The 22,111-nt window shown below is 44.0% G+C and overlaps 1 protein-coding gene across 4 annotated transcripts in view; it reads left to right on the top strand.

Annotated features, from left to right (window-relative positions):
* The first annotated feature begins 376 nt into the window (after nucleotides 1-376).
* The window catches only part of SORCS1 (sortilin related VPS10 domain containing receptor 1), a 293,578-nt gene continuing 271,843 nt past the window's right edge, over nucleotides 377-22,111 (top strand). For all 4 annotated transcript variants that reach the window (XM_061372634.1, XM_061372633.1, XM_061372636.1 and 1 more), the window contains exon 1: nucleotides 377-1,200. In XM_061372634.1, the coding sequence (XP_061228618.1) occupies nucleotides 571-1,200 (630 nt within the window). In that variant the 5' untranslated portion in view covers nucleotides 377-570. The remainder of the gene's footprint in view (nucleotides 1,201-22,111) is intronic.

Raw genomic sequence — 22,111 nt, 5'->3', positions numbered from 1 at the left:
GTGTGGGGGGGTGGGGTGTGAATAACCAATCGCTCACGACACACGCGGGGTGTCCTGGCGGGGCGGCTGCGAGAGGAGTGTGATGCAGAAGCGGCGAAGTGGGAGCGAGCAGAGAGAGAGAGAGCGAGCGGGAGAGGAGCGAGCAGAGACTTCCACTGAGGCAGCCGGGAGGAATCACCAGCCAGGATTTGCTCCTCTCTCTCTCCCTCTCTCTCTGATTTCAATTCAGCTCCTCCCCCGTGTGGTTGTGGCTTTGCCTTCCATCAAAAGCCTGATCAGCGACGCCAGTCTTGGGGGGGAAAGGAGAAAAAAAAAGAGGGGGGGGGGAGAAAGAGGGGAAAAAAGAAAAGGGGAAAAGTGCAAGAGAAGTAAAAGAAAAGAGGGGTAAAAAAGAGGGGGAAGAGAACAATCTCCCCTGCCCCGGCTGCATCTAACACAGCAGAGTCTGAAACTTTGTGGAGTTCTCGTTGTGTTTACCCCGCGGCGGGTAAATCAGCAGCACCCTGCTCTCTCGCTCCTGCTCTCTCCCTCTTGCTCTTTCTCCCTCGCACTCATCGGCAGTCAGCAGCGATGGAAAAAGTTGCTGGCTGGTACCCAGCCTGGCACGTTGCTCTGCTATACTGGACATGGCTTTTCCTCTTCACTTTTGGCTTTACCGGTGCAGAAATAACTTGCAGATCCTGCCATCCCCAGTTGAAGCCGCAGCAGCAACATCCGCAGCAGGGATTACTAATGCATTTGAGGACCGATAGAGGAGAAAAGGAGCAGAGGAGATTCCCCGGAAAGAAGGGAGGTGAGAGAGGGCAAGGGGCCGGGAAGGAGGCGGAGGATGCCGGGCTGCGAGCGACCCTCTCTCCTGCTCCTCCGGGCACGAAATTCAGCGGCTGGGAGACGCGGCGAGTGACCAGGGACACCGAGAAAGTGACCGGGCAGAGCCGGCCTCGAGCGGCGGCTGCAGCGGCTCCTGCCGAGGACCAACCTCTCCGCGGCCGAGGGTCCCCCGCAGTGGGCAGTCGGCCGGGGTCGGTGCGGCGGCGGCGGGGCCGTAGCCCGCGGGGCGCGGCGGGGCGGGAGCCGGGAGAGAGCGGCGCCGCCCGCTTCGGGCTGGAGGAGCTGCGGCTGGGCAGCACCACCTTCGCCCTCGCCGGCGACTCGGCGCACAACCAAGCCATGGTGCACTGGTCCGGGCACAACAGCAGCGTGAGTACCGCCGCGGCGGGCTGTGGGAGGCAGAGGCGTGCTTTTGTCCGCTTTCCCCCTTTTTTATTCTTTTTTTTTTTTTTTTCCTTTTCCCCTTGTTCTGTGGGGTAGGATGGGGGTGCTGGGTTTCAATTCTTCTTCCGAGAGGGTATTTTGCGCCTCCGGGCGCCGCGGATTGGCTTCGCTTAGCAGTGTGCAGTGGGGCAGAAGTGCTTCAAAACGGCCATTCTTCTGGAGCAAAAAAACTTTCCGCCGCCCGCCCGCTGAGCACAGCCCCCTCCAACCAACCCCTTTCTCCTTCAACCCGGAGGCAGAGAAAGATAAACCAGAGCACAGCCCCCTCCAGCCCATATTTCCCTCCCCCTGGGAGAAGAGAGGGATAAACCACAGCCACCGCCTGTGGCCATCTCCGCGGGGGGAGCCCTCCATGCACCCTGTCTTCTCTCCGGGGTAACCCCCGCCTGGAGCCTGGGAGGCTCAGCTGCAAGCAAGGCCTGGGAAAGCCCCTCTGGTGCTGCTCCACCTCCGCCTAGCCCTGGTGGCCCACGTCAGCCCAAGGGCTCATCCCCAGGGCCTTCTGATAGGGAGATGCTGGATGGTTTCAGGACTTCATCTCTGAAGTGCCTCTGTGCAAGGGATAAAGCTGCTTTTAGTCTCTTGTCACCAAGGTGTTAAAGTAAGACAGTTCTTGCCTCTTTCCCAGAATAATAGCAGAACACCTCCAAGATGAGCCAAGCAAAACAAAACCAGAAACAGCAATAGGTGGCTGGTCTCCAAGCTGGACCAACAGTCATGGCATCAAAGTTACCAAGTTAACCTGAGCGCTGTATCCGTCCTCTATTGCAGAGGCAACCTGGCATCAAGGGCTGAGGCCTGGGGAAGGCAGAGTGAGTTGCCTGGTGGGCTTTCTGCTTGCCGTTAACTCTGCTTGTGGAGTAGCAGAAGTGGGGGAAACTGTCTGCCTGAATGCTGCAACTTCTGTCACTTTGCCTCTTAGAGACGGCAAACAGAGTGCTAGTAAGAGAAAGGGGTGCTAGCACCACATGCTTGTTGCCCATACAATTTCACAGGAGAACGGGGGACTTGGGCTCTTCTCCTTTAAGGTGTCTGCAGCTGTAATGCCATGTGTCTGGCTGCTTGGCAGAAATCCTTCACCTCCTTTTCAGCTTTTAGTCCTAGGAGCCTAGCAACATTCTGAAATAATGGTCTAATCATTATGAATTCCTCGTGGTATAGATTGTAGTGAGGTATATCACAGCCACCCAATTTAGAATTACAGCGGATGTCATAAGCACCTCACTGTGGGGTTCAGCCCTACTTAATTGGGACATGGTTTTATGGTCTCATCAGGAGCATTTTAATCAATTAAATGACAGAGGAATACTCTATTTTGAAGGACTTTCCCCTTTCTTCACAACTCAGCTAGCCTGTCTCTCATGTAGTTGTGCAAAGAGAAGTTGCCCTGTAGGAACTCAGGTCTGTTCAGACAAATTGAATTGAGGCTGATGCTGGTTTAAAGTGGCCCATTTGCTAAGAAAAAGCTTTTGATATAAAAAGTCATCCAGCAGGCATCAGTTTTCCTGGTCTATCACTGCAGTTATGTTTCATCTGTACATTTATTAGGTCAATCACTGCAATTGTTTCATCTGTGCATTTATCAAGACACATACATTGTTATGTATGTATTTAATTATACATGTGATTAGGTACGTGCATGCATGTACCTATGGTTCTGTCCACTGTGGTAGTATGGTCTACTAATGCCAGGGACTGATTTACTTCCGTATTATATTTATTATATTATATTTATTAGTGTATTGGTGTACAAATGTTTTCAGGGAGCTGTGGGGAAATATTTTGCTACTGTCCTTCCCAAAGAGCTGCAGGTTGCATTGCACACGAGGAGATTACTGAGGGCTCTGGCAGTGCTGTGCTATCTTGTCCTGTGATTGCATCCCCTTTCAACATGGAATGAAGCTGGGCCTCAGCAGGACTTGGATGCTCAACAGGCTTGTCTGGGCTCAGCTGAAACAATAGTGTGTGTTCCAGGAGGTAGCCCAAAGTGGCACTGACCAAATGTCTCTGCATGGAGGTTTTTAGAACTTGTCTGTGGAAGAACTGGGAGTGGGTTGGGGTGAAATGCTTTCTTTAGGGTACAACACGTCTTTCTGCCTGCGCAGGGGTCACGGGAGATCCCATGATGCTGCTTGTGAGGGATACTGTGTAACCCCAGTGTCCCAGCCACACTCCAGCAGTGGCAGCTGCTGGCTTCGTGCCTTGTGTGTGTGTGTCCCTGCCGTGGCAGGGGAATGCAACACACCTCATGTTTTCATTCGGTGTGCTCTCTAAATGCTGCTGTCAAACAGCTTTTGCCTTTCACCCAGGCACAGGGGCATTGTGAAGACAATCATAGTTTGTGGCATCTGTGTGAGTACAGGAAAATAAAGCGAATCTTAAAATATTTGAAATCTCTTTAGTTTGAAAAGCTGAAAAGTTAAAGCACTGTCAGCACTAAGTTTTTCTGTTGCAGTGTATCTAATTCTGTCAGCCTCAGCCTTGTATCTTTATTTTGATAGTGGTTTGGATATAATTACAGTGCATCTAATGGAGAAGGGACCTCTTAAAGGACTCCTGATTTCTGTAAGGGATTGTTCTTGGTATTTACAGGTACTTTCAGCCTTGGCTGTGATTTCATGTTGAGTGTGTGCACCATCTCACTGACAGCACTGTGATCTGAGAATAAACTTGCCGTTTGCTTGGCCACAGGTACAATAGGAAGAACAAGTAATAGCCCAGGTATAAATCCACAAACATAAATTGTCTTATATCAGGGATTATTTTGGCCCATCAACGAATTTGGGTGATCACTGGACAGCTTGTCCTCCAGCACAGTATCCATATCCAGACATTCAGAGTATGCCCAGCTTACACCATAGGCATATGCTTCACATGTGCATTAATCCCTCCTGTCTACCTTGGGTTTTTCACTGGTGGAGCCATCAGGATTTTCCCAGAGGAGAGCATAGGTGTAGGGAGATTGGATATCAGCTGCCTGATGGGGAAGAAGCTGGGAGTGTATCCAGTGTTGTATTAAAACCCAGGTTGACCTCATGCTTTTTCTGCTCCAGTGGAAGTGGACAAGGCCACACAAGGCTGGCAGCATTTACACAATCCTGAGCTCTCAGACTGCAAAACAGAGAAGAGTGGCTGCAGCTAAACTGGGTGCTGGAAACAGTCGTTGGCTTATTCTGAGCCCCGGACTGTCCTGGAGTCATCCAGGAAGGTGTTAACTGGCCCGTGCCAGTAGCCTGCCTGGAACCATTTTGTCAATGCAATAAGAGTATAGACTACTGAGTCTGTGAATGGGTCCTGGAACTGCTTAATTTATGTGCATTGATACACCCTGAGAGATTTTCCACTGGCCTCTGTAGTAACTGGAGTAAAAGATCCTGTAAGGTAAAATCTTTCTCAAATGACACAAGTGAGAGCTGTCTTTTTGTACCACTTTTTGCAATTTCATCACTGGTGTGGAAGCTGGCATGTTTTCATCTCACAGAGATAGCAACAGTGCTTCCTGATGTGTTGTATTCAAACACTCTAGATTTGGAATCCCCGTAACTCCCTTAATGCTATGCTATAGACTAGGAGAAAACAGCTAGCAGAGATTTGTGTGCGGAGCTAAAAGAGAGGCTTGGTTTAAATGGAGAGAAGCAAATCTCTAGGAGACGTCCATTACGAACTTTTGGGAAATGGATGGATCAGAGCTCACAAGACACCAAGACTGCTTATGTCCAAGGCTGGCTTGGAGTGAGATTAGTGCCTTACTTGTTCATTTGAAAGTATCCTGGAAAAAGAGCAGAAAACATTGGAGGAGGTCAGAAGGGAGTCTGAACAAGAGCTTTGATGCTATAGCTTGTTCTATAGAGTGTGCTGTGAGGGAAAGCAGCATGGGTTTCACATTTGCTTAATAGGGCAGCTTACTGTTGCCTTGCAGTGGGCTGAGTGCTCTTCTGGGCCAGACATTAGTGCAGATAGAATCATAGAATAGTTAGGGTTGGAAAGGACCTTAAGGTCATCAAGTTCCAACCCCCCTGCCATGGGCAGGGACACCTCACACTAAACCATGTCACCCAAGGGCTGTCCAACCTGGACTTGAGCACCACCAGGGATGGAGTGCTCACAGCTTCCTTTGGCAACCCATTCCAGTGCCTCACCACCCTCACAGCAAAAGACTTCTTCCTTATATCCAATCTAAACTTCCCCTGTTTAAGTTTTAACCCATTACCCCTTGTCCTATCACTACATTCCCTAATGAAGAGTCCATCCCCAGCATCCCTATAGGCCCCCCTCAGATACTGGCAGGCTGCTATGAGGTCTCCACGCAGCCTTCTCTTCTCCAGGCTGAACAGCCCCAGCTTTCTCAGCCTATCTTCATATGGGAGGTGCTCCAGTCCCCTGATCATTCTCGTGGCCCTCCTCTGGACTTGTTCCAGCAGTTCCATGTCCTTTTGATGTTGAGGACACCAGAACTGCACACAGGGCTGCAAGTGGTGTCTCACAAGAGCAGAGTAAAGGGGCAGGATCACCTCCTTCGACCTGCTGGTCACGCTCCTTTTGATGCAGCCCAGGATACGGTTGGCTTTCTGGGCTGCGAGTGCACACTGAAGCCAGCTTGTTCATTTTCTCATCAACCAACACCCCCAGGTCCTTCTCTGCAGGGCTGCTCTGAATCTCTTCTCTGCCCAGCCTGTAGCTGTGCCTGGGATTGTTCCAACCCAGGTGTAGGACCTTGCACTTGGCATGGTTAAACTTCATGAGGTTGGCATCAGCCCAGCTCACAAGCGTGTCGAGGTCCCTCTGGATGGCATTCCTTCCCTCCAGCGTATCAACCGAACCACACAGCTTGGTGTCATCAGCAGATCTCTGGAGTCTGGCTTTTACACGGTCACAATACCTTTAAACAGTGGTTCAGGCTTCAGTGATTTCCATGCCTGGAAAGACAAAGTGGGGCTTCTCAAAGGTCCTCCACAACAGAAGATCCTCAAAAGACTGATGGAGATAGAGTTTGGACCAGATGCAAAACAATCATGGCCAGACAGGTTTTATATTCCATCCGCAGTAGAAAATCAATACAACTGATGGGTTCAGTGCAGGATGAAACCTACAAGGTCATCATTGCTGTTGTCAGGTGGTTACACTAGACAACAGGGGAAGAGTTAGGTCTCTTATGAGAGAGCTTTTAAGCAAGATGAGATTGTGTTGCAAGCTTTTCCTTGATGGGACAAGGTGGGCTCAGGTAAGGCAGGATAACAATATACCTGTATATTTCCAGTGTGTTGTATTTCCTGCTGGACAAAGTAATTATGAATCACCTGTTGCTGGATTTTGAGTTGAAGTGTTCAAACCTACTTTATAAATTAGGAACTTCAAGAATGGCACAGGGCTGCAGCAGGTACTGCATCCTACAGCCATAAACTGATCAAACTGCATCTTAAAAACAGTTGGGTTTCTTTCAACCCACCCTCCTATTGCCTTCTTCCTTTTCGGATAGTTTTAAAAGCCTTTTTTTCCTGGCTGCTGGAAAATTCTATCTGATTTCTGTTCTAACATTGCCACTGGGCAATTTAGGTGCTTTTTAACCCCCATTTGTGCATGTGCTTTTTATTTAAAGTTATCTTCCCTTCCTGGCACTTACACCCCCTGGAATTATTTTACAGGCAGTGATCACATTCCCTTTCAGCCTCTGGTTTGCTAAATCAAGCAAGCACTGTTCTTTCTGTATCAGCTTGTAAGACACGTTGTGGAAAGTGAACTGTGAATTTCTAGGAGTCAGGTACCTGAGAGCTCGAATTTGAATCAGATTTTTGCTTTTTATGAACACAGTTCCATGCAGATGATAAGAAATGTATTCCCTTTTACAAGTGAGACAGTAAAGGCATGGCAAAAGTGTGTTAAATCACCAGCATTCTTCTGTTCACACCAGAAAGGGGGATCACAATCAAAATGTCACTTTTCATATCATCTCACTCTGAGACTGCAGCAGGCTGTAGTTCATAGCCTCTGTCCTTCCCTTGCTGGCAGAGCTGTGGCTCCAATGTAGAACTGCTAGGGATGGATGAAGAATCTGCAAACATCATCCAGTGAGTGACTGACATTATGTTGTATGACACTGTGATAGCGCACTGCTCTCTTCCTCCCATGGCAATTACATTATTATAAAGGAGGAGTTTTAAGGACATGAACATAGATGTGGAGCCCAGAGCCAGATACGCAGTGAGACACACAGTGAGAAATGATCCCACTGTCAGTCACTTTGCATTTAGATTGGTTCCTGAGGTGCAGGAAGCAGGTCCCCAAAAGGATCCATCTGAGGAGCATGCCTGCATTAAAATACTTCAGTGAGATGTAGTATGTTCTGATTACATATTACAACAATATATAATAGTATTAATAGTATTATGCACCAGATGCAGAGACTGTTTCAGGCTAATCGCTTGCTAGAGCTAATGAGAATATATTTAGTAAGGGCTGAATAAAAAGTAAGGAAACAAAAATGAGGATTTAAACCAGAAAAAAATCAAGTAAAAAAATAGTATTGCTAAAAGTCCCCCGTTTCAAATTTTGGTCTTCTGAACTAGATTTACTGCTGTGTAGATCAAAAATACTTTCATCCATTGTAGACATGAAGCATCCTTTAAAACAAGCCTTTAGTGAGAGAAGACACTGGACAAGTATCCTGTAAGCATGAGTAGGACTTTATTTAACCAGAATGTTTCGAGGTGTGTGGGTTTTTTTGGGGTGCGTGCATTTGATTTGGCAAAAATGAGTCAATAGCCATAGTATGTCTTTATTCTGTGTTGCTGTCCATCTCTAGATATATTTTGTGACTGGATAAAAAGTAGGTTTGTCATATACAGAATATGAAATCGGATATTTGGGAAATCATTAATAAGAATAGCTGTGCACTGAGAGAAAGCAGTGGGTGAAAGAATCCATGAGGACAAGAAGAAAGTCTTGTTTCTTTGAATTTGGTCTCTGTGAAGGAGTCTGGGAGATGGTGAGGAGCATCCACCCAGACTGACAGGTGGGATATGCAAGTCCTATCACAAGGGGAGATTAAGGAGAATAATGGAAGAGCACTGACAGTTGCAACTGACATTCCTGCAATATCGAGAGGCTATAAACTGGATAAAGCAATAGGGTTATAGTTTTCAATCTTTTTAATACTGTACTTTAGAACAGAAAAGTTTTATTTCCCTTTCCTCCTGACTTCAAAGAAGACTTTTGTATTTCCCTGACCTGGCAGTCATGATGGGGTCTGTCTAGAGCGGGAAGCAACAAGGTCAGAAGTCCTTAATTCATTCTGGAGAGGTGAGAGAGCATTCTGACCCATTCAGTTGTGGTTCAGCTTTACATGTGAAGGGCTGTAAGTCTAGCATCAGACAATCTTGGACAATTTTGTCTCCTCTGGGCCTTTCTTGCTATGCCAGACTGAATACAACAACAATACAGCATTGTGCAGAGCTCCAGTGAGGCGAGTGAAACTGCCCCATCAAAGACTTCTTCCTCTGGGAAATGCTGTTGTAGCTTGGCCAGAGCATTTCATAGGTTCACACTTATTTCCTTTTGATGCCAAGGCTCCTGAGAAGCAGCCCCAAACAAGCTAAAATCATGAAAGCTTACATGTAATGCCTTTTTCATTGTTTTGTTTCAAGGCAGCATTTTTTTGAATGGATTTCCAATTCTTTCATTCTATATTTAAAAATGATCCAGTGATACAAAAACCTTGATTCAGTATCCCACACAGAGGCATCTAGTGACATTTGAGATGGCATTGTCTCTAGCTGCTGCTTCATAGGGCAAGAGCATCCTGTGAGTCCTGTATCCTAATCTGGTGTGCAGGCCTGGGAATAATAGAAGATCTAAAACTATGTTTGCCTATATTTGGGAAACGAGTCCTGTATCCTAATCTGGTGTGCAGGCCTGGGAATAATAGAGCATCTAAAACTATATTTGCCTATATTTGGGAAACTGATGTTATTGTAAAAGCTGTGTTTGCTGGTCTCTGTTCATCCAAAGCCAAAGCTACACTCAGGTTTTCATTTCACAGGAGGAGAAAAAGGATCAGACTGATAGAAGGCGCTTCTCTCTTTTTTTATGTATCTGGCCAGCAAACCAAGAAATCAATGACTCCCAGAGCTCTAATTGACATTTCTATGTGAAATGAAAATGGGCCTTGATTCCAATTCAAATGGCAGCATTGGGTGATAGACTAATTATTTTGGAATTTTAAATGCATATAAAGGTTGATGCAGTAAAATGATTTTCAGCCACTTGCAATTTTTTTGGCTGTCTCTTAAATCAAACAACAGTTAACATGAGAGCACTTAATCCCTAATTCTCTGTGCTGGTAACACAATAACACTTTTACTTGGTACCACACTTTGTCTCCTTGGGGAACATAAAAGGAAAGTGCTTTAAGATGGAAATGGATATTTAAGGATATGTCCTAAAATGTAATTCTTTCAGAGGGTCCCCAAGAACTTAATTTAACCTCACATTCTGTCCCTAATTAGGGGGGTGATGTTCTCGTGTGATAGCACACTGGGACTGAGAGCTACTTCTGAACTTCTCCCCCATGTGCTGCCTTGCCAGGGATGTGCTCAGGGCAGGCTGTGGTGAGATGCCTCTGATATGGGGCAAGAGGGAAAGAGACAGAGACTTAGGCAGTGTGGGGGGAAAAGGTGGGAAGTCAGACCTATTTCTGCTGCAATGGAGGGATGTCAGTGCTAAGTATCCCCACCAAGCGCAGCCCATGCTGGGGCAGGACCTCTAGTGCTCTCTCCCTGTGCTGTGGTTAGGGGCAGAACTGCTGCAGGGGTAGGAAAGTGAAGGGAGTTACAGGTCTTGTGATTTTTCTTTTCCTGGAAGGAAAACTCAGAGATAGCCCAGATGAGACAAAGCCCACCCTAAGTGAGTGGCAGTGTGGGGTAAAGGGGTTGAGCCATGCTGTGTTGCTGGTAAGTGTGGCTGAGGAACCTGAAGGCAAGATAAAGAGACCACAGAGTGTGAGTAAGGCAGTAAATTACATGATACCAGCAAACATCACGCACCTTCATTCCCAGAGAGGTTGTCCACATAAAGAAAAATAGCCAAGTTTCCCCCTAGTGTTGCATTTCCTGATGCAGAAGCAGCAAGGCAGGGAAGAGACTCTTGGACTGGAGTGCATCTAGTACATAAAGATGTGGCTGGTCTTGAGAGAGGGTGTCTGAAATTCATCACGACAGCTTTCAGACTGCCCTCAGGAATACCTCCCCCCCTGGCCTGTTTATCACTTCTTGCTGCCCCTTGGAACCTAAGAGCCCATTTGCAGAGTCTTCCATGCTTTGCACAAATATGGTAAATCAAGAGATGAAGGAGAATAGATAGAAAGGGATGATTTGCCATTGGCATTTCAAGGCAAACGTGTTCCCAAGGCATGGGAGGGATGGTTTGGGGTTGATTTTTTTTGGTTGGAGAGTGTTCAGCTACGCATAGGAAGCTCCTGATTCCTTAAACACTGCTCCCATCTCACCATTGGTGCTCATGTGCTATTTGTGTTAGGTTTTATATCACCTTTGCTGGTGATTATTGAAGGACAGCAGTGCCAACAGCTCTTGCAGATCATTTTCATGCAGGTCTTCAGGAGGAAATAAAAGGCTCTTCAGAAAATCTCAGGCTATTTAGATAACCCAACAGAGATATCCCATGTCTTTCCCCAAATGTCTTTTCCTCCCTCATTCTCACCTCTCCCACTGCATTTAAGGTTGATTTATATAACAAACATAGGGTTGTTTTTCTCTTCATAAATTGTCCCTGCTCAATATGTGATTTTCTCAGGTGCACTTTTTTTTTTAATCAGAGCGGAGATAAAGGAATCCTAAAGTTCCTGATTCAGAAATCTGTGTGAAATTCTTCAGTAATGAGGAAATGGGCCCCATTTAATCATTTGGAATAGATTTGCATGGAAAAAAAATTATTTTAAATCCAAGGTATATGTTCAATAGATGAAAAAGGTCATCTGCTCCCTTTCTTGTGTACCTGGGTCAGTATAAACCTTTAGAAGCAGCTTAATGTTCCCTGCCTTGGCTAAGAGTGTTGCCAGTACCTTTCACAGAATAGTGTCTGAAAACAGACCAAGGAGAAATGAATTCCACTGGATATTCAAATGGAATATTCAAGGTCCTTAGTTTTCTGCAGAATTTACCTATGTGTAAATGTAAATATATTTTTATGTGTAAAAAACCATGCTTGTAGTGAAAATCAAGCTGTAAATGCCAAAGAACATGATATGGAAGATTAATTTGTTTTCTGTTGAGTTTAGGTTCCAGTTTTCAAGAAGAAAACTATGTTTCTATAGATGAAAGATAAAAGCTTTAAATTAATCATTATAGGAAACAATCAGAATTTGGAAATGGCTACCTGCAAATAAATTTTAGATTGTACATTGTTTGCATGAAACTCAATAGATTTTTGTCATAGGAAAGGATAAACAGGTAAATAAAAGACACATGAGCAAAACAGCAGGTGCATTAAACTTAATACCTGGGCTTAGAGATAATAATATAGATCTGGACTTAGCCTGGATCCAGTGACCTAGTGTCTCTACAGAAGAGCTGCTGAAGTTTAGCGATAACAATTTAGGCTGTTGTAACCAAAAGATGCTTTGATGAAGATCTGCATCTGTTTGTTTAAGTGACAAATGTCTGTTTAATTGTGCATATCCTGAAAAACAAAATGAAACAAACCAAACCAAAACATTCTCTGCCCATGGCAGGGAGGTTGGAACTTGATGATCTTAAGGTCCTTTCCAACCCTAACTATTCTATGATTCTATGATTCTCTGGCTCTCTCATTTTCATCTTTTGGATAAAAAGCTCCACGATCAGTGTTTTCTTCTATTTCATTTTCAATTTTTATAAGTTAAAATTGTTTTTTCTTCAAAATTCCTCATCCACTCCCAAACAACTCATTTTAAAGGTATAAATGTGGCTGTGCCTGTAGCTGCAAGCTAAGCAGGATGGCAGGGTCCTGCCAGCCCACCTGTGATGGAGGGAACTGGACCATGGATACTTATAAGAGCTGAAGCAAGGAACCCAGCTCTGCATTACTGTGCCATCGGCCAGGGTCCTGCCACCTTTTCTTCCTCCATGAAAACACTGGATTCTGCAATCACTGAAATCCCCGTTATTTTCATGATGCTGCAAACTGGGATCCCATCAGATAACCTCAACCACCCCTGTGCCTCCCTCTCCCATAGGAACGTGAGTTCTTCCTTCCTGTAAGCACTAGCGTGCTCCATCCTCCTTACCAGCCACCCACAGCCCTATCTGTTGATGCTGTTGCCTGGCGACCACCCTGTGATGGACAGCTTGGCGGGAAGCGATGATTAAACCTGAACTGGCTTCTGAAAGCAGTGATCGTTATTGTAATGTGATAAGCAGTGACAGCTGAGACAGCAGCACATTTGGAGTGTGATTCCTAAAAGCCCATAAAACAATAAACACATGAGGAAAGAGCCACACTCACCTGTGTGTGTAGGTGTACAAGTGCTGATGCTTTCCGTTTGATGCAGAAGGGCTGGGGAAGGGAAGTGTTTCTCTATTAATGAAAGGCAAACATAAACCTAATAATTGTCACGATGAACAGGCCTGCCCACGAGCCAGTGCAGCTTGCATAGACAGAGTAGCTGTCAAACATCTCAGCTACTCTGGCAGGCCAAGGCAGCAATTAAATGGGATGCTGCAGGTGTTAGTGACAGGGAGCTGTACAGCCAGCAGGAATATCTTACATGCAAAGAAAAACACGCTGAAGCTTCTATAGTGGTCCTGCTAGGTCCACCTGCTTTTTTCCCTCCTGGTTTCCAGATGGATAAGGCAAGTACAAGCACAGGGATGCAGGGTGGACTCAGTGCTCATGTGGCTGTATGACAACAGTGCCTGGTTTAGGGAACTGCACATAACGTCTTCCAGCATCAGCTTGGAGACTCCTGTCCTGTTAGCCTTTCTTCCAAATCCAGGTGACACCAAGTGTTGCTCTTGCAGAACAAATTAAAAAACAAGAACATATACACCTTAAAGACTGGGTAAGCCAGGATGCGGAAGAAATGGGTCCCTTCTAGTTGAGATATCGGAAGATAGCCCCACTCATTAGGTTGGAGGATAAAAAGCTATCTAGGTTTTCTTTGGGTTTGTGGTTGGGTTTTTTGTTTGCTTGTTTTGTTTGGGGGTTTTGTTTGGTTTGGTTTTTAGGGGTTTTTTGTTTGATTTGGTTTGGTTTTGTGTGTGTGTGTGTGTTTGGAACGGGCCAGTTCTGCATCAACTGGACTGGAGCTCTGTGGCTTTAGTTATTAAAGTTTCAGTAAGATATAGGTTACTATAGTCTCTTCCCTATTACTCTTCCCTATTACACAGTCAAAGCCTTCCTGAAAAACTTCTGTAGAAAACATAGTGTTTCCTTTTTTCTTCAGCTTCCTTTGACTTCATTCCTTGTAACACAGCTCAGAATCACGCCAGGAGCTGTGATTGCAATAGGCTACTTGCGTAGCTGAGGAGCTGCTGGCTAGGTCTGACAAACCTCAGCCATCTCCAAATTACAGAGATGTGGGCCAGTTTTGCCACCTTTGCTCTGAAGCCCAGAAATACTGGATTTACATCCCCTCCATTTATTATTTTGTTGTTGTTTTCAAGTGTAACAGGCTGTAGGGAATTTAAGTGTTGTCACTGTTCAGGACTCATTACAATGTTAAAGCTTATCTTTATGATTTCCCCATGCACATAGGATGTGGATCCACCCAAAACCCAGTGGAGCAAGTAACATATACTGGTGGTTTTTCTGATTTATGCATGGATTTGGAATGGGCCAGTGGATTTGGAGGGAGGAAAAGAAGGTTTCTAGTGCTTCCCACTTCTCAATATTTCCATTCAGTTTTATCCCAAGTTAGAATTGATTTCTGCTATTCTGTCCTGTTTTGGTTCGGGTCCCTTTCAGCCACCCTCTTGGCAGTTTCATTACGTCTGTATTTTTGCAGATGTAGAAAGAACAGTGGGGGTAAAGTACAGCTTCAGTGCAGGTAAACATCACCTTTCTCTTAAAGTTAACCAAAGATATGCTGCTGTTTCTTCCAACTTTTAAAGTGATGTCAAGTGTAGTAAGTATTTCCAGGAAATGTTTGTGCTCTGGATGGTCCTCTTATGCTTTGATGGCTGCTCATGTCCTTTAAAAATTGCTGTCAATGTCTGTGCTTAGTAGAGCAGCAGTGATTTTCTTCGGTGATGTTTCAGTGAGGCATCTGAGTGATGGCTTTAAAGTGAAATAAGAAAACAAACTCCAAAGTACTTTACAGAGATCCTTCCAAGAAGAGTTAAGAAGTGCTCCTGTCAGAGTAAAGAGAAAGAAGCACATGTACATAAACAGAAGAAAATTTCATTGCCTGCCTTGCTCTATCCTTTCCAATCTCCATTGTGTCTGGCAACATCTCAGAACGAAATGGTTGAGAAGGAATATTGAGTCTGTGTCTTCCAGCTTTTTCCACTCATGTAAATCAGGATTCTCTTAAAGGAAGCCAAGAACTACTTTGTGGCAAGCAGAAAGAGAATTCATCTATTCCTTTATAACGCTCAGTTATTGAAAGATAGGCAGAAAGAGTAATTTCTGAGAAATCCTGTGTTTGACAAGGTGGATTTTGATGAGAAACAAACCTTTATGAGTAAGTAGGGAAAAGAGATACTTCAAGAAATTTTATGAGCAGCAGAGAATATAGTACAAAGGAATCAGCATCTCATTATAGAATGTTACTCAGGAAACCTGCACTTGATCTTTTATATAGAGAGCATTTTGTTTAAATAAGGACATACATGAAGATCTTTATTTGAGGGAGTTCAGAGTAAAGGAAAGATGCCTGTAATTTGGTGCCTCTGCTTAAATACATGGAATTTTGTGGTTGACAATTGAACTGGGATGATACGATATTAATTAAATTTTAACCCATTAGTAAATATGTCCTTCTAAGAAGCTGCTCAAATGAACCAGAAATATGTTATACGGTAGCAGCTGCTAGAAGATGAAAATATGTCATTGTAGAAATACATGGTATAATGAAGCATGGGAAATGAATGCAGTATCTCAGTAAGGACAAAAGAAGATAGATGACACAGAGTTTTAAATATTCACCTTCTGTGTTGAATTTACGAAGGACAGATGACGTCAGTAAATTGAAAACACCACTGAGACACATAAATCATTAAACATAACTATTAAAGCCACTTGGGGGAAGAAAGTTGTCAACAGAGTTTGCCATTAAAAATATAGTTTAGTCAAAATCAGAGAATTTCTTGGGGGTATGTCATTTTCAGTGACATTTGCTACATTAAAATATCAACCAAAATTGTCTGCATTCTGATAGTGTCAAGAACAGTAGTGAGAAGCATTCCCAGTTGACTTCTGCTTTGGCACCAAGATTATGACAAGATATTAACGCTTTATCATGGATGCATCTTTTATACTGAATATATATGAATATGTGGAGTATATGGGACACTACATTGTACATTATCCCATTCCCCTGAGGTATAAAGTTCATGCTCTTCTAATCTCTTTCACCTTCCCTTCTGTGAAAGGGCCCTATGAACAAGATGTATTCTTTCTCCCTCAAGAGATTTTTATCTTCTCTCTGCTATGTCTCTTTATTTGCACGGTGGGTATCACCGAAGGTTTTTTGATGAAGGTAACAAGTCCTTTGGTGGTGAGGGTACTCAGGGAGGCAAACTGGTGGGTAGTCTCAAAGGCAATACAATGTTTTCCTTTCTGAACCAGTACTTGTGGGGACTTTATCACTGATAACCCCTGAAGCGTGCCGAACATTTCTCTATATGTTTTAAATTAATGTTCAGTGTTCTGACATTATATCAAAAGGAAATGCTTTGGTGCTGTTGATTATCAGCTGAAAGATGTTTACTGATATTTTCATAGGAAATTCAATGGTTTTACCTTTCCTCTTGGAACAGAAACCAAGCATTAGCCTGTCTGAATTCCTCACATAACAGAAAAAGTGCTGACTCTTTACACATTTAGATAAGAGAATGTAGCTCGGAAGGCAGCTTTTAAATGAATCTTGGCAATTTTTGCATTCCCTAAAATGATCCTCATTGGCTATTACAAAGTTACAGTGAAGGTAACTTAAATATCAAATATTCCTTTCTGGTCCTGAAACAGTCTCAGCTTTACTAAGGATAGCTGTATGGAAAGAAAGAAGTGTAGCAGTTCAGCCATTTCTTAACTAGCCAGAAACAAAAGGGGAGAATAGATGCCAAGAGATGCATTTGGAAACCCAAATAGCTCTTTTTCATTGTTCAGATCCTTTCACTGATGAGCTGATTGACAGCTGTGATTCTAAGGTATGCGATTTCCACCCAAGCAGAAGCCTCCAGAAGGTGTTAATTGCAGACATTGTTTTAGTGTTTAACAACACAACAATGTTTTCTCTTTGTTAATTGCAAATCCTGTGCAGTGTTCCTTTTGGAGCACTGAAATGCTTTAGAAACAAAATACTTGATTCCTGGCTCTAAATACTGGCAGTCTCAGCCATGATCTGGGAGGCACATGCAGTCACCACTGCAGAAACACCTACAAGGAATGTTCTGGATTGCTCTATGTAGGAGTCAGGTAACGGGTGCAGTGGTCTTAGGCAGGAGGTAGACCAGATAGTTGGTTCTTCCTTAAATGTGTGAACAGGCAACAAGTAGCAGCAGAAACATGAAGCTTCATGTGATTGCTCAGTTCAACCTCAATAAAGTTTTGTTGTGATTTATACTATTAACTTTTAAAAGGAAAATAATAATAATAAAGGTGGCACAGATGGGCACAAACACAACAGATGAGCATTGATTCCAGGGTGTGGTGAGGCAGTTGAAGGCAATTAGAAGAAAGCCCTCAGGGTGTAAATTTGCCCTTGAAAGAAAGGCAGGCAGGCAGGGGACTCAGGTGGCTGCGATTTTGTCTTCCCAGGTGGAAGAAATAAGTGATTAAGGAGGAGGATGAGATATAAGGGGTAAGAGTAGGAAGGTGAAGGTTTCTGGTAGGGCTGTATGAAGTTGTGGGTAGTTTGTGGAAGAATAGCTTCTTTTTTTTTCCCCTAGTAGAGAAGCTGACCTGTGGTTGTTGGTAAACTTTGGAAAAAGCAGATGCTGAGTGATCTCAACAGCTGAAGAACAACGCTGGGGTCTGAAGTGTTTCCGATCAGAGGCATCAAGGAAGAAATGTGTCCTAAGTAGGTAGGAAGCTGCTCTGCTGGGGGGGTGGTGGTAAGTGGAGAAAGAAGATTTGACAAAATAGGGAAGGGTAATGCTGGGAAGAAATATGCCTGAAAAATGCAGGGAATAGAGCAGCAGCTTGGAGTTGCGATAGAGTAGAATAATGTGATGGTGTCAGAAAGCAAGCTTTGTGGGGGACATGGGCTTGAGAAGTGAAAGAGCAGGCAATGGAAAAAATGGAGACAAAACAAGGTTTGTGGACTGCAATAATGTAAATCAAAGCAATTGGTTTTAAGGGTGGTTTGAGTTCTGGAATCGGCTAAGAAAAATATGCTAGAGGTGAAAGAACATTTCACCAGTCAAGATGCAGACAGATGGATTGATTTAATTAAAACACAGGAGCATGAGCTTTTTGAGAAGGAGTGTAGATTTTCTGTTGGGGATTTTGAACTTAAATGATGTAGAAGTACTGGCTGGTAACAAAGAGGCAGAAAAAGGATAAGAGCCAGGATAAAAGTGAAGAAGCCTGATTATGCACTGGTGAGTGTTGTATGTCACTGCTGAGTGAAACAGCTCAGAAGGGGTGATAACAAAATAAATTGGCAGATATTAAAATTGCTAGCCAAAATCTAATATTTGGTGAGTAAAAAGTTGCTGGAGGGTGGGACAGAGATGGAAGAGTTTACCCAAAAGTAGTTTCCCATGCTGTGACTTTCCCTGCATGTGCTGTGCTATTTGTTCTCGGCATCTCTGAATGAAAGGCATCTCAGCCACCACCTGTGGAGATTTGACATGAGCCAGCCAGCAAGTCATGTTGGATGCATCTGGTTTAATTGTATTTCAGTGCTTAGAGTCAGAGCATAATATGTAAACAAGACCCTCTTCAGGGATGTAGGCAATTACACAAATCGGTGTGGAGACATTTTGCCAGAAGAGATGTATTTTGTTTACCTTCTTGAATTTGGCAGGGAATGGACTTGCTGCTTGCAGAGGTACAAGTTCTTGTAGCTGGAGAGTTGCTGTTTGGGCTCAGAAAAGAATGAAATAATTGGCCACCGTAAATGCCTGTAGCCTAGCAGCCTATGTTTTCAGAAGGATGATGTAAGCAGAGCCAGAGGCCTTCAGACACTCCTGTATGTTTGTGACAAAAGCTAATGTGGACAAAGGATTGTCCTGGCCTCAGTGGGGAACTCTGATAGTGCATTCTTGCCTTTTGAGCATGCAGCCTTAGAAACAAGCTGTCCTGTGGCTGATGATGCAATTGCAGCAGAATGTTTGCAACCTTGTTTAAATTGGAGGCTTAGACCCCAGGAGGGCCCTGTTCAGCTGGGGAGGGGCAATGCCATACATACTCTTGCCATGCAGCAAATTACCCAAAGTACCTCTACTTGCCTTAGTTTATGTTGAGTGGCATTTAAACTTAATTTTGTGTCACGATGAGAAACCCTCATGTGAACAGTTTAATGTGTGGCAACTCCTTAAGTTGTACTAGTGTGAGCTACTTTTGAATCTTCAGTTTCTTTTCCAGCTGAAGCTTTTGCATGTCTGCCCACAGAAGTTTGCACTGCAGCATCACTGTTCAGGGGTTTGTTGGTTGTGGGGTTTTTAAACTGGTGTTGGCAGCCTGCAGCAAGGGGTTGATCTTAAATAAGTTGGTATGTTATAAAAGGCACACAGGCAGCTTCTAGCATCCTGCAGTATGTGATCTTGAGGGGGCTGGGAGACTGGTCTGAACAAGAATCACAACCCCCCTTCCCAGCTGCTGTGGGTCTTTTCACCTTCTGTCAAAGGTGATTTCTCCCATTCCCATTGATATCTATATATATGAGTGTGTATATATATTGTACATCCCGCCCATTCCAATTTCTTTAACTTGTGGAAGGGAGGCATGGCTCAGCTTAATTCTCTTGAAGATCTGCCAACACCCACATTAACCCACAAGTGTCTTCTTTCTAGCCAGTGTTTTGGCAAGAGACCTATCTTCACACTGCATAGTTCCTTCTGGAGAGCAGAAGGGACAGATTTTTGCACTGCTGTTCGCAGTTCCACTCGGAACGTTTTCAGATTTGTGCTTTGAGGTTGAAAGGGTTTTTCTGCACGAATTTCTGAATTTTCTGTGTATTTTCTATAGAATCATAGAATAGTTTGGGTTGGAAAGGACCTTAAGATCATCCAGTTCCAATCCCTCTGCCATAGGCAGGGACACCTGACACTAAACCATATCAACCAAGGCCTCATCCAACATGGCCTTGAACATTGCCAGGGATGGAGCATTCACAACTTCCATGGGCAACCCATTCCAGTGCCTCACCACCCTTAAAGAACTTCTTCCTTATATCCAATCTAAACTTCCTCTGTTTAAGTTTTAACCCATTACCCTGTGTTCTATCACTACAGTCCCTAATGAAGAGTCCCTCCCCAGCACCCTTACAGGCCCCCTTCAGATACTGGAAGGCTGCTATGAGGTTTCCACGTAGCCTTCTCTTCTCCAGGCTGAACAGCCCCAACTTTCTCAGCCTATCTTCATATATGGGAGGTGCTCCAGTCCCCTGATCATCCTTGTGGCCTCCTCTGGACTTGTTCTAACAGTTCCATGTCCTTTTTATGTTGAGGACACCAGAACTGCACACAGGGCTGCAAGTGGTGTCTCACGAGAGCAGAGTAGAGAGGCAAGATCACCTCCCTCTACCTGCTGGTGATGGTTCTTTTGGTGCAGCCCAGTATATTGAGGTGGCAGGCTTTCCTTGTCAGCCTCTTCAGGTTAGGAACTGACTTGTTCAAGGCAGTTCTTTGCGCTTGTCTTGCCTTTTGATCCATTTCAGCATACCCCTAACTTTCTAAATAAATTAGAAGTGTTTGCTTTGGAATAGAAAAATGGTATTTTAAGGGTGTGTAGGAGAAATGCTTATTTCCAGCTTAGGCCTATTATCAGAAATTAAATGCTTAAGTAATCCCATCCATTATGCAAAGTGAGAATATCATGAGAACCATGCAGAAACCTTGAAAAGACTCTTCCAGTTGGTTTCATTTGCCACTGAACATTGTTTCCTCTAGTGCATGCATAAGCAGAATGTAGGTCTGTCCACATAGACACAGTTAGCTGCAGCCTGCCATTGACACCGCTTCTGTTCCCTCATGCAGAAGGTGAATTCTAGCTAGGATGAAATATTTTGCTAATTAAAAAACATTAAATGATCTCCATCTACCTTTTCCCCAATGAGCAATGCAATTGAGTTATCATTAGAGCTTGTACTGAACCTTTGATAACAATGAAGTCATTTGTATTAAATTCAGCCTTAGTTTTCTTATTCCACCATGTCCTATCATTGTGTTCATTGTACTTTGAAGTCATAGCAAGCTTCCCTCTCCTGCTATTCACCTGATTTATTTCAGCCCTAACACATAGCTCCTAAGTTCTTTTTAAATTTGTTTCTGAACAAAAGGACTAAAATCGGAGTCTCTTAAATGAAAGACATGAGGCAGTTATGGTTCCATTCATTTGCTTGTATCTATTTGCTGTATCTAGAGAGCTATTGTTATGCATGCAGTACTGGAAAATAATAATACTAATGAAAAATAATAATTCTCCTAGGGCTTGCTGTCAATAGCAACAATCCAAAGAGAACTCAAGCCTAGAAAGCGGGTGATGATATTTCAGTTCTGCTGCTAAACTTTAATGCTTTCTGGATGCAAGAAGAGATGAGAAGATAGACAGGAGCTAGAGGGATCTGCTCAGTCTCTGAAGCTGGCTGCTCGTGTGTAGTGAATGGGGTCATTCAGCTGTAGACTGGACCCTTTCTGTGGAGATATGCCAGCTGCTCAATGATGTGTGACTTTGAGTGTTGTTATAAAGGGGTGGTAACTTATGTGGGAACTCTGCCTCCTCATGGCCCTCCTGTCTTTCTCCCTTTTCCCTAGGAAACACTTCCTGACTTGGGGCCATGCAACAGCTGAAGTTTTATCTCTTGAGCATGGCTGGGGCAGGAGCTCAAGAGCTTAGAGACATATTTGAGTGAACTTGGTGTGTGTGAAAGGGTTATAAAACTGCTGGAGGTTGTTTGTGGCTCTGTGGATGATGCTGAGTGTACAGTGGGATGTTACTGCTGCCTTTATTTCTTCAGATATCACGCATTTGACTGGCTTCTGAGAACTGACCTTTCACAGAGAAGAAATTAAAACTTCTTGTTGGCATCCAGTTTGAGTTGGATCAGGATCAGCATTGGTGATGAACTTGGCCGTGTAGGAGTGATAGTTCTTCAGGCTACGTGGATTGTCCTCACTCAGAGGAAGATTGTTTTTTTCAGCCTAGATGAATAAAAAAGATCCCAACAGTCTAAGTTCCATGAAAAGCCTGGGTATTTAAAACTTACTCTCTCTGTGTTAGACTCCTCTCAAAACAGAGAACAGAAGAGCTGGGCAGGTGGGATTAGTTTCCTTTCTCTGATAAAAGCAGATTAATTTTAATGCTGGCTAAAATTGCATCCATTTTCTCTTGGTAAATGAACCATAAGACACATTGTCAGAAGTGAGCCTTCCATAATGACTGTGGTTAATATTTTAGAGCCATTTTCTCTGTGGATCAAAGCTTAGACTTGGGTGTGTGAGAATCGGCAATATATGCT

The sequence above is a fragment of the Neopsephotus bourkii genome, unplaced genomic scaffold (assembly GCF_033783945.1).
Source record: "Neopsephotus bourkii isolate Nb327-2 ecotype Australia unplaced genomic scaffold, CSIRO-AGI_Nbou_v1 NB_1615, whole genome shotgun sequence".
Classification (NCBI taxonomy): Eukaryota; Metazoa; Chordata; class Aves; order Psittaciformes; family Psittacidae; genus Neopsephotus; species Neopsephotus bourkii.
The sequence above is the reverse complement of the archived record's forward strand: the minus strand, read 5'-3'. Positions and strand labels throughout refer to the sequence as shown.